This window comes from Salvelinus fontinalis, chromosome 2, assembly GCF_029448725.1.
Source record: "Salvelinus fontinalis isolate EN_2023a chromosome 2, ASM2944872v1, whole genome shotgun sequence".
Taxonomy (NCBI): domain Eukaryota; kingdom Metazoa; phylum Chordata; class Actinopteri; order Salmoniformes; family Salmonidae; genus Salvelinus; species Salvelinus fontinalis.
The window spans coordinates 80764416-80777575 of NC_074666.1; the positions used below are offsets into that span (position 1 = coordinate 80764416).

The 13160-nt window shown below is 44.4% G+C and overlaps 1 protein-coding gene across 1 annotated transcript in view; it reads right to left on the bottom strand.

Moving 5' to 3' along the window:
• Positions 1–13160, bottom strand: part of LOC129828550 (neurabin-2-like) — a 53039-nt gene extending 39879 nt beyond the window's left edge. Inside the window, exons 1-2 of the mRNA XM_055889575.1 lie at positions 12958–13160; positions 8355–9881 (exon numbers count right to left, since the gene is read on the bottom strand). Coding sequence (XP_055745550.1) covers positions 8355–9818 — 1464 coding nt within the window. The 5' untranslated portion in view covers positions 9819–9881; positions 12958–13160. The remainder of the gene's footprint in view (positions 1–8354; positions 9882–12957) is intronic.

The following is a 13160-nucleotide window of genomic DNA, read 5'->3' on the forward strand; positions in this document are numbered from 1 at the left end:
GTGTCCACACACTGAAACGTGATCTCTCTCCCTCCCACCCTTCCTCTCGAAATTGGGCTATATCCTTCTCTGAGACATGCCCCCACCACCACACCGGCGGTCACGAGTCACTATGGCAGTCAAATTCCACGTGACCGTTTAGTCACGATAACTTGGCTTCTCCAAGCTCTGATGCTTCTGATGGTCTAACTGCCTGGTACTGCGCAGTGGTCTAGGGGGTGTCCTCCCGGGTGGCGCAGTGGTCTAGGGCACTGCATCGCAGTGCTAGCTGCGCCACCAGAGTGTCTGGGTTCGCGCCCAGGCTGGGCTGGGTTCGCGCCCAGGCTCTGTCGCAACCGGCCTAAACCGGGAGGTCCGTGGGGCGATGCACAATTGGCATAGCGTCGTCCGGGTTAGGGAGGGTTTGGCCGGTAGGGATATCCTTGTCTCAGTATGTAAAAATGTAATAAAATGTATGCACTCTACTGTAAGTCGCTCTGGATAAGAGCATCTGCTAAATGACTCAAATGTAATGTAAAATGGTTGTATCACAACCAATGTGGCCAAATAACTTCATCAAATTAAGTACATTAAATCAGCTTTACAACGGGTTTAGAGCCTAACTGGCATACATACGCAGGACGTGTTAATCAAGTTTGGGGAAGATCATTTTCACCATAAAAACGCACCTTTATGAAAGCATTACATGCATAATCACATTTGTGGTCCCTTTTGAGAATGGCGTTTTCCCGCTAATGGAAAATTTGCGCTTATAGCCTACTGCCATGTGCGCATTGCTACGCTTATAATGTGAAGAAATAGCCTAAAAGTTTCTCAAAATGTTAAGCTAAACGTTCTGATCTGTTATGTCAGTCTCATTGCTTAAAGTTTTTTTGATGCTAGTGGTTGTATTAATTTGGGATCTATCCCATCCTACAACTGTCCCAGACTATGTTTGGAATACTTCTTTCTCGCATAGAATAGGTCAACTTTTGTACTATAAGGGATAGTAGATTGACATACGCTAGTGCTTTTGCTGTTCATTAGGCCTACTCATCTTGTTGGCTGACAAAAAGTACATGTCGACAGTTCTTCCAATATCCACCTCGAAATTGGATAAGGACACGCGCAGTTGCGTCGCCTATGTGTCGGTCTTCACTTGTAGCCTGTGAGAAATACCTGATCACCATGACGGAGAGCCATGTGAGTGAGGGGTGCTATGGAGCATGCAGCAGGGAATTATAATTATAATTATTATATTCAGCCCAAAAGCAAAAGGCCTGGATTTTTTTAGGGAGCATTACAGCCACACTAAGCGGATGCCGCCGGGAAATTTGAGGAATTATTAAGTGCTTGTCAAATTGTGATTGATAGACTGATGAAGTGTGAGCAGCCTGTGCAAAAAACAAAGCAGAGTTCATGCATTTCATGCAACTTTTTTTTTTCCAATCATCATTAGAGTCGCATCATGCAGCCTTAGAATGTATTAAGGATATAGCCCAGCGTTTTTATCACAACTAAAGTTAGATAAATAACTCTTAATTAAGCATATAGGAGTACCTGTTTCTTTATTAACTGCTCAACACAGAATAGCTGCTTTTGCTCTATTTATTCAGCTATGTTCAATTGTATTTTCATTCTATGAAATAATATCACGGAATTCCAAGAAAATCTTGTCTGCTAAATTAACTAGTATAGCCCACAGCCAAATGGCATAGCCAGATCAGGGACTAACATAAGGACAACTCAGACTATGCTATTCTGTTAATCTGAAATAGATTACATTTTCTACATATGTTTTAGACCGGTCTACAATAAATAATGGATTTATTGTGATGGTGTAGGCTACATTACATGGATTTATTATACTTTTTAAAATGTAATGTTCCAAAGGACTGCATCAGTGGCTTGTAGGCTATGTATGGAACGCAGGAGATGCTAAATGTGTTCATGTTAATTAAACGTCAATTACTGTGAGAGTGGCAGTTATTTGCTTGACAATCACCGGATGATTCAATTTCATGATCACCACAGCCCTAGCCCCACCCAGCCCTACTTCCCCCTAAACTCCCCCCACACTCCCAGCCCTCGTTCCCGCTCCACTGCTTCCTCCCTTTGAGAGGATAAGAGGGGCCGCCCAAGTCTGTCTGGGATCAGGAAAAAACTTAACAGGGTCACTCTCTCACAATCACACAAGGATGGACAGATATAAACTCTCGCATCACATACAAATACTCAACCACACTTGAGTAGGCATACACACAACAAACATGTGTGGGCATATAAACACACAGTTGGGACCAACTCACAGAGCTGTCAGCAAATTATTTTACAAGGTAAGTTGACTGAGAACACATTTTAATTTACAGCAAAGACCTGGGGAATAGTTACAGGGGAGAGGAGGGGGGATGAATGAGCCAATTTGAAGCTGGGGATGATTAGGAGGCCATGATGGTATGAGGGTCAGATTGGGAATTTAGCCAGGACACCGGGGGTTAACACCCCTACTCTTAGGATAAGTGCCATGGGATCTTTAGTGAGCACAGAGAGTCAAGACACTGTTTAACATCCCCTTCGAAAGAAGGCACCCTACACAGGGCAATGTCCCCAATAACTGCCCTGGGGCATTGGAATATTTATTTGGCCCTACGGAAAGAGTTCCTCCTACTGGCCCTCCAACAGTAGCATCTGTCTCTCATCCAGGGACTGACCAGGACCGACCCTGCTAAGCTTCAGAGGCAAGCCAGCAGTGGGATGCAGGGTGGTATGACAGGGAGACTGAAGGAATGTACTGCCAGCCAGCTGACACAGACAGACAAACAGACAGAGAGAGAGACACAAAGAAAGAAAGAAAGTGCAGGGTCTAGCTTGCTCTAAATGCAGAGAGACTGTGTTTATTCTCAGCTCTCCACCATGGAAAGTAAAACATTTGTCTGATAAGAGTGACAGCAAGCCTGCTTAGAAGAAAGAGATGGAGAATATATTACGTTTTCATGTCATATTATGGTCCTTTCACTGTCATTGAGGTATGAATGCCATATTAGTCTGAAAAATCGAATGAATCAATTACTGAGAAGAAAAAGCAAAGGCAGGATTGAACAGGTTAATGGCTTTGAGTGTAACAAAGGAAGCACTACAGTTTCCCTTGGAGATTTCAGGGACTGAAAAGCCCATTTCAGTCATTGGAGCACAACAGCAGAGGTGAACTGGTTTGACATGTCCTTCTCTGGAAACCCTAACGCACTACGCCTTTGGTCTGCCAGGTCACCAGCTGATAGTAGCTACCCCTTTTACACAAGGCTCCTGTCCTTAAACTGTCACATCTTATCCATGTGTCTTCATATAACGATAGAAAAGTACCTTTCACAGAGGCCTTAAGGTAGCAATTCCTGTATTACCTGAACTGAAACAAAACATGACTCAGAATAGCAAGTCACCGACATGGAATGTGTAAGTTAGTGTAAAAAAAAGTGAAGGCGGACTCAAGATTCAAGTGTAATAACTTATAATCCTTACAAATACCCCTAAAATGCCTTATGACCCTCACCTCGACTTCTTAACACTGTATAGCACAAACATAGACTCTTCCACTACAGACTACTACCCTAGGGTTTGCGCAATGCCGCACATATAATTAGAGGCCTATCAGGGCTCTCTCTCTCTCTTTAGACTAAAGTTCCTCCTACACCAGGCATTCATCCACCAGATTAAAATAATCTTGACCTTACTTGACGTAATTGCAGCACACCCCTTTCCCTGTTGTACTGTTGTTATTATTATAATTATGAAAAGCTGGTGAATTACAGCAGGCCTGCATGACCCAGTCCGGGAGGCGCCCTGTATAATACAATATACAAACACAATAACTTATATATATATATTATTGTGTGTGTGTGTGTGTGTGTGTATATACATAAAACACACACCCACACACTCAAAAGTTTGGGGTCACTTAGAAATTTCGGGCAATTTTGAGCCTGTAATCGAACCCCCAAATACTGATGCTCCAGATACTCAACTAGCCTACAACAGTTTTCAGCTGTGCTAACATAATTGCAAAAGGGTTTTCTAATGATCATTTAACCTTTTAAAATGATCAACTTGGATTAGCTAACACAACGTGCCATTGGAACACAGGAGTGATGGTTGCTGATAATAGGCCTCTGTACACCTATGCAGATATTCCATTAAAAATCAATGTGATTTTGAACAATGTCTACACTGTATTTCTGATCAATTTGATGTTATTTTAAATGGACAAAACGTTTAGCTTTTCTTTCAAAAACAAGGACATTTCTAAGTGACCCCAAACTTTTGAACGGTGATGTGTGTGACACACACACACACACACACGGTAAGCACAAATACATCACATATCACCCAGAAAAACAGTTACATTCCTAAACAAATAAGTTCCCAATCAATAATTTACAATGCCCGAATGGCACCAGAACATCAAGATGAAATGTATTTTGATGTATTCTATGCGTCAACAGCAAAGTTAGATGAGAAGGAAGTTGATGCATTAGGGCCTTGTAAACAAAAAGGGAGTGATATACAGGTCTTCAGGGAAGTCCAGCCAACCTTTTGATACAGGATGTAGTGACGAGTCTCAAAACTGTCACCTGTAACACAATGAAGGCCACTAGGGTAGATGGCATCCAAGGTTTAAGAGTAGTACCAGCTGCACTTTGATAAATAATATCACCATAATCAAGAACAGATAAAGGTTGACTGAATATTCTGCGTCCTACTGCTTAGAGAAAGGCACAATCTGTTTCTGTCGAAAAATACAACTTTCAATCGTAGCTTCTTAACCAGCTCATCTATATGTTTTATTTGTTTTAAACGTCAAATCCATTTTCAATCCAAATGCAGGAACACGTTCAATTGGAGAACCATCTAATGAGTGAACATGTATTTAAATCGGAAACATTTTTTACGAGAGTTTAAAAACAACACGTATTTCGTTTTGCCCATATTAACCACAAGTTTTAAATCAGCAAGGGATTCCTGCATAGCTACAAAATCTGACTGTAGTTTTGAAAATGCCAGATCAACAGTCTGGTCAATAGCATACATTGTAGTATCATCCACATACAGATGAAGTTTAAAGAAATTACACCTTCACGTACTTCAAGAAATTCAGACTAAGCCCCATCAATCACGATAGCCTGAGTTCTGTCACTGAGATAATCATAAAACCAGGAACAGGTGTCAGAGCTCAGGCCTATCGAGGACAACTTATTCAATAAAATAGCATGATCAACAGTATCAAAATCTTTTGACAGGTCCACAAACAAAGCAGCTCATTTCATTTCAATGTCTAAAGCATTGACAAGATCATTAACAACTAAAATGGTTGCTGTAACCCTGATTGGTATACATTCGTAAATACATTTCTCAGATACAAAAAAAAAGAGCAAAGCTGTACATTTACCAAGGATTCAAGAATCTTAGCTAGACCAGGAAACCTTGACATTATCATTGTGAATAGGCTTGGAATAAGTTATTTCAAAGAGATACCACACCGAAATCAAATGGTGATTAAATGTATCAATGATGCCATTTTTTCCCGTAATGAGGCCAATGTCTGAATTTAACTTGTTATAATGCACTACTTTTGACCAGGTCAGTGCACTATCTAGGGAAAACGCTGCAATTTGTGATGCAGCCCCTCCTGTGACCCAGAAACTCTGGAGCTGACCGACCTGCCTGTGCTGTCCTTATCTCTGCAAAGAGGACAACACGGGTGATTCACCAAGTCATCCCCATGGCCTGCTGACTGACTAACTGACATTCATTCTCTTCACCGAGTGCCCTCACCTTGGCTAGGAGACGGAGTCAGTCAGTCACGGTACGGGAATATGCGTAAGTATCAGGCACTGCTGCAGACAAAACAAGACACTCACATACAGCACAGTTTGTCAACGATGGAAGCTGACCGCAGAATGAACTCCCAGGTGCAGTGAATGTGTCATGGTTAAGCCACACCCGTGGTTGAGTTGAAGCCATAGCATCATAACAGGGTCGATAGGTCAGAAAGGTCAAATGAGACGCTGAACTGTCATCTCCAGTTCTTGCACGGGTCAGATCAAGCCAGTGCAACAGCAATGGCTATGCAGAGATAGGTCTAGTAGATTTAACAGCTTCAAAACTAACCACTCTACACCGTGGTGGACTAGCCTAAATGATAGCTTCTATCCTCCGCCACTGAGGAATAAAGGGACATTGCTTGCTGTGACAGCAAAGTCATGGCATGCCGCTACACGTTTCACAAGTGGCTGCGCTTAAGGGTGGCCCACTGTGAAGCAGTCAATGCTTTACTAGGATTACAAGGCTATGCAGCAAATCTATTGGGCCCCATCACAATCATGAAATCTCAGACACTCACTGACTGAGAAGAGGTGAAAATATATTTTATAGGCAAAAATTGCTACTGAAAATCCATCTCACATAGTTACAGTGATACGGTGGCTGTCCGGTTGGTTAGCATGCTGTGCATGGTGGGGAGATGAAATCCTTGCTGGTGGCATTTAATGGCAAGTCACCAAGGGACAGGAGAGAAAGGCCACTGGCATATTCATCTGACATTTCATAATGACAATATACAGAAGCCTAGAGCTAATATCTACCTACCTACATCATTTTATGTAAACTATGTACTTGTGGTTCAGGCTGAAGCCCCTGAGAACACCTAGCCTATACCTGGCTGGAAATGACATATCATTGGAGCAGGAGTCAGCATTAGGAATTTAAAAAATCAGTTTTCTACGCCCCAGCTTTTTTGAGGTCCCTTGAAACAACATACAGATCTTAGAGGAAATAAGCTGTTGAAGGGGGATTTCTACATTGGATTTCACCACAATACTTATTGCTGGTGCAAGCTGAAATGATTAACCTGACTGGCGTCAAGGCAGGAGGAACAAGTCTATCTTGCTGTCAGGACTACTGAGTAGGCCCTCAGTGTCAAGCAAATGAATGAATGCTGACCAAGCCAAAAAGAGATTTCACAAGTTGTCAGTCACTTAGTCATACATAGAGCAGCTCACACAGTAGTGCCTAATGTGTTCTGCAGTAAACACACGCTGTATTGGATACAGCTGCTGTGTTGAAACAGCTAAACCAATAAGTGGGCCTGATATCCAGAAGTCAAAACCTAGCTATTAGCTTCTATCTCTGAAGCACTCCGTAGAAGAGTTGGGAAGTATCCAGATTTTCATACCATTTCTGTACCATGCCGGGGTATATGGTTATACCGGCAGTGCACACAATTTAAAAAAAAATAATTCTCCAATAAATGCTTAAAAAAACTGGCAAATTCACATAGCGAACACTAGCTAAATGCTAACATGGGCATGAGAACATTAAACTAATTGCAAGGACAAAGGACATGAAGTTGTACAATTATTTCAAAAAGGTTGCACGCGCACAATCAATATTAGACAGCAGGGATCTTGATCCAGGAGGGGGTTGATTGTCTCTGCTGTAACCAAGAAGCTTGATCTCGCAAGCTAGCTACTTATCTAGAAAGTTAGCAAACCAAATGCATAGCTGGAGCGCTGAGCTGGAGAGAATGTGTTTGGCACATCTTAGATAGGTAAACTTATAAGATACTTACCTGGCAAACACTAGCAGAGAATTTCAAATGTAACTTCCTCTCTTGCACCTCTCTTAAATGGTTAATTAAATAGTTAACCAAATAGTTACCTGGACTATCTGCATTAACTATTTTGACTCATCACATACACTGCTGCTACTGTTTACCATCTGTCACTTTATTCCTAGTTATATGTACATATCTACCTCAATTACCTCATACCCCTGCACATCGACTCGGTCCTGGTACCCCTTGTATATAGCCAATTTATTGTTGATCATTGTGTATCTATTATTACATGTTTTACTTTTTGATTATTTCTCTATTTTCTTTCTCTCTGCATTGTTGGAAAAGGCCCCTAAGTAAGCATTTCACTGTTAGTACACACCTGTTGTTTACAAAGCATGTGACTAATAAAATTTGATTTGAAGGTGGAAGGAAGTATGTGGATCCTGATCTTTGCACGGGCTTTCACAAGATGCTTTCACCAATACAGGAAATGCAAAGTCATTCAAATGTGTCAGTGTAGACGTAGACCAATGTAAACTGTGGCAGCGTCAACCAACTACTATTATAACTTCTACACAAATGAGTCACAGAGCTTCGTCTTCTGAATACTACTGTGAAACTAATAATAAAACAAAGTACTATGCCTAAAGTTAGAAATAATAGTCTACCACTAGATAGCTTCTGATCTCCACTTCAGACCAGTCTCTTCCCTTATCTCTTGATATAAACTGTTCCTCCTTTCTGCCCACCTGAACCAGAGACTCACCTTTATTGGTCCAGTGCTAAAGCAGATCTTCCTGTTCTCCGGCGGTGCTTCCTCCTCGGCAGGCAGTCCCGGGATCTCAGAGCAGCTCGACTCTGGCTCGTAGGGCTCATCTTCCTCTTCCTCATCCTCATCCAGCTGGCTGCCGCCGGAGTCCTCTCCGATGCCGCTGTATGCGCTGATGTCCACCAGATCGCCCTCCGAGTAATCATCCTTACGAGACTCCTCCTCCAGGCCATCCTCTTCCTGTCCCTCACATTGGGGCCCCTCACCTGGCTCCTCCCTGTGGCTCCTCTCTCTCACCTGCCGCCCTGCCATGTCGCTGGGGCCCCCAGAGGCCTCTCCATTTTCCAGTGAGGCGTGGATCTCGGCCTGCACCAGCCGGCTTCCTGCCTCGGGTGTGGAGGAGTCCTCCTGGTCCCTGGGTATTGGTTCCCTGCCAGGCTCGCCTCCGGTACTTGAGCCCCTGGCTTCCTTCCCTCTCTCCCTCTCAGGCTTGGCTTCGGTAGAAGCAGAAGAGGTCCTGTCCCCTGTTTGTGGACTTCCTGAGGAGCCTTTGTCGTTTCGGGGAGCTGCTCTGTTCCTGGGGCTTCTGGGGGATCCCTCCTGGTCCAAGGTTTGGTTGCTCCCATCCTCCTGACTGCCTGGGGGCAAGACTTGCACCTTCCTGGCGATGATTTTGGAGTTGAGGCATTCCACTGTTTTCGCCGGAGTGGGGCTTTCTCCTCGGGAGGGCAACGGGGACGTGGAGGAGGGCCGGTGCAGGTTGTTCCTCAGGTCACCCTTCTCGAAGACGGCGCTTAGCTGGCTAACGGTGGGCGACACCGCCTCACCGGCTCCCCCTACCGTATCCAGGCAGTCCAGAGACTCAGTGCTGCCATTGAAACGCACTACCACGTCCAGCCGGCTGTCCTGGACCGCGGACGAAACCGGACGCTCCTTCTTGAGCAGGATGCGGTTGGTGGCCGACTGCTTCTCCTGCAGCTGGCGCTGCTCGAAGATCTTCCTCGTCTCCTGCAGCTTGGAGTACCCCGCTGAGGCCCCTCGGGACCCGCCGACTTCACCGCCCTTGGGGTCGAAGCGGTTGACGCGCTCAGAGACAGTGGCGCCCAGCTTGAGCAGGGCGCTGTGGTTCACGTCCTCATTGAGGCTGCTGGCCCTGGGCAGGGACAGCCGCACCGCCTGGTCATTGGCCTTGGACGGGTCATCCTCGTCGCCAGGCGACTGCATCTGCATGAACATGTTCTTGATGCGGTGGACATTGGAGCCGTACTGGCGGCGGCCCCTACCGGTAGGCCGTGGCGGCTTGCCGTCCTTGGCAGCATCGTCCCCATTGGCGGCATTATTCAGGGCGTCGTGGGCCTGCTTCAGAGCTTGGATGCCCGCCTCATAGGCGTTCCTGTGGGGGGACGGGCTCCGGAGGGTGGAGCTGGCACTGCCCGCCGATGGGGGTTCAGTCTTCATCATGGTTAATCAAACTGAGCCACTGAGACTTGGAAGTGACAGCATAGCTCCTCTGTCTTCCTCCCCCTGGATGAGAAAAACAAACAAAACCACTCAATTTCACCTGAGGGAGTCTGCCTGCCACATAAGGTAGACAGACACAAATGCAATAACCGCGTTGAGCGATAGTGGCGAAGAGAGAGTGGGTTAGTGAAAATGAAAGGAAGATACAGTAGATAGAGATCTTGCACACAAGAAAGGAAGGGAAGGATGGATAGAGGCTTGAAAGTTAGAGAAATCCAAGAGAGAGAAAAAATAGAAAGCTACAGGGAAGTTGTGTGAGGGAAGTTTAAGCTGATGTAAATAGGAGATTTGCAGCGCCCCAGGCTATAACCTATTTATTCACCTACACTTAGAAAGGAGAACTGCAGTGAATGATATGAGATAAATATGATATGACTAGTCTAGGGTTTACAACAATAACACACAGATAGCAAATTGGAGTAGGCCTGGCAGAAATCCAACTTGTGACGGATTACTTGTGCTGTATCCCTTAGTCATTATATAATTTTGATCGCTATGATTTCTCTCAGCTGCCTCAAGATTTCTGGTCTCACCACCGACAGCAAAAGCTGCTGCAAAGTAGAAAGACACCACAGGGTCTTAAAGCTAACTGTATTACAATAATCCTCATTCATGTAATCAGAGCCATGAGTCTGGGTGAGAGAGGACTACAAATCCAATGTCTTTACGGTCACTCGCATACAGCATATAACCAATAGTATGTAGACACCTGCTCGTCGTTTGCTGCTATAACACTCTTCTGGGAAGGCTTTCCACTAGATGTTGGAACTTTGCTGCGGGCAATTGCTTCCATTCAGCCACAAGAGCATTAGTGAGGTCGGGCACTGACGTTGGGCGATTAGGCTTGTCTCACAGTCGGCGTTCCAATTCATCCCAAATGTGTTATATGGGGTTGAGGTCAGGGCTATGTGCAGGCCAGTCAAGTTCTTACACATCGATCCCGACAACCCATTTCTCTACGGACCTCACTTTATGCACAGGGGTATTGTCATGCTGAAACTGGAAAGGGCTTTCCCCAAACTGTTGCCATAAAGTTGGAAACACAGAATTGTTTAGAATGTAATTGTATGTTGTAACGTTAAGATTTCCTTTCACTGGAACTAAGGGGCCTAGCCCAAACCATGAAAAACAGCCACAGACCATTATTCCTCCTCCAAACTTTGCAGTTGGCACTATGCATTGGGGCAGGTAGCGTTCTCCTGGCATCCGCCAAACCCAGATTCGTTCTTCGGACTGCCAGATGGTAAAGCGTGATTCATCACTCCAGAGAACGTGTTTCCACTGCTCCAGAGTCTAATGGCGGTGAGCTTTACACCACTCCAGCCAACACTTGGTATTGCGCATGGTGATCTTAAGCTTGTGTGCGGCTTCTCGACCATGGAAACCCACTTCATGAAGTTCCCGACGAACAGTACTTGTGTGTACGTTGCTTCCAGTGGCAGTTTGGAACTCGGTAGTGACAGACGATTTTTACACAGTATGCGCTTTAGCAGTCTGCAGTCCTGTTCTGTGAGCTTGTGTGGCCTACCACTTCACGGCTGAGCCAATGTTGCTCCTAGACATTTCCTAGACACTTCACAATAACAGCACCTACAGTTGACCGGGGCAGCTCTAGCAGGGCAGAAATTTGACAAACTGACTTGTTGTAAAGGTGGCATCCTATGACAGTACCATGTTGAAAGTCACTGAGCTCTTCAGTAAGGCCATTTTACTGCCAATGATTGTGTGCTCAATTTTATACACATTTCAGCAACAGGTGTAGCTGAAATAGCCGAATCCACTAATTTGAAAGGGTGTCCACATACTTTTGTATATATTTTTCCTTTATTTAACTAGGCAAGTCAGTTAAGAACAAATTCTTATTTTCAATGACGGCCTAGGAACAGTGGGTTAACTGCCTTGTTCAGGGGCAGTACGAAAGGTTTTTACCTTGTCAGCTCAGGGATTCGATCTTGCAAACTTTTGGTTACTAGTTCAACGCTCTAACCACTAGGCTACCCTGCCGCACTCAGACCATGTAATAGACTAAATATGCCTCGTTGTTGTTGCAAATCATGTAAAACATATCAGGCTGGACCATAATTATACCAGCCACAATGCCGTTAATCTTCAATTCGGCAGCACTGTATTGATCCAGTTTCCTGTTATTGTATATTACCATGGCGACCCCTTATCCCATGAACGTTCTAATTGTATTTACAAAGAAAGCACAGTATCCTGCTACCACTACACATAGGCCTATTGTATGTAAACTGCTGTAGTCTACATGTCATGTATGATGTCAGTTGGATTTAAATATGATATGCGTAATGCCTTTGATGAGAATCTATCCAACATTGGGCCTAATTGAAATCGGACAGAGAATCCGGATATCCGCATTTGATCAGTGCCATTTCCATGAATGGAATAACCTATTGCAACTGTCTACGCATTGACAGCACAAAGGACATCCTCTACAAAACACGAACACAATCTACCCTAAATTATTTAGTCATAGAGCACGCTATTTTGTCAGTGACTCATCTTCTCAGCTTAAATAGACCATTCCGTAATTTTGACACAAAATAGCAATTTTCTCAGTTACAGTCCAACAATCGTACATTGTATCAGGAAACCATACCTTCCAAATAGGTAGTCTGTAAAATGTAGCAACGTGTGTCTGATGTGCAACGGAGCATCTAAAATAAACACATGTCATGTTATGATAGGTTTTTGTTGTGACTAATAGACTACCAGGCAGACAGTCAGTTAGGATTACGGAGCGCTATAGTTTAGCCTGTTCGCTATAAACGCTAGCACTGCTCAACAAACTATGTATATACAGGACATTTATTGTGGAATACACTTTCATTAAACATCCCCGACAATACCCTATGTGCGCCCGTCAAAACTCCGTGTTGTCAAAAACATTAGGACCCTGCGGAAATTAAGGGCCTCGAACACCTCGCGTGCATGATGGCTGTACATCGCTTCCTGCATCTTCTGCAGTCGGAATAACAAGTTATTTTTCTCTACAAGAGCAAGATAAAAGCAAAAACATGTAATGTCGTTACATCTTTACTAGGTTTGGCTACCGTACCTTGCTCACAGTGTTTCACAGAGGTTGGTTCAAATTACAATCCGTCTATTATAGAATCCATTGTGTCCACGTTCTGTTTTCGGTTCTGATTCCCTTGCGAGCGTAGCGAACTGATGCCTTTGCTCGTTCTCCCTCTCTCACTCTCTTTCTCTCTCTCACACACACACTCTTTCTCTCTCTCTCTCTCTACATCCCTCTCTCTC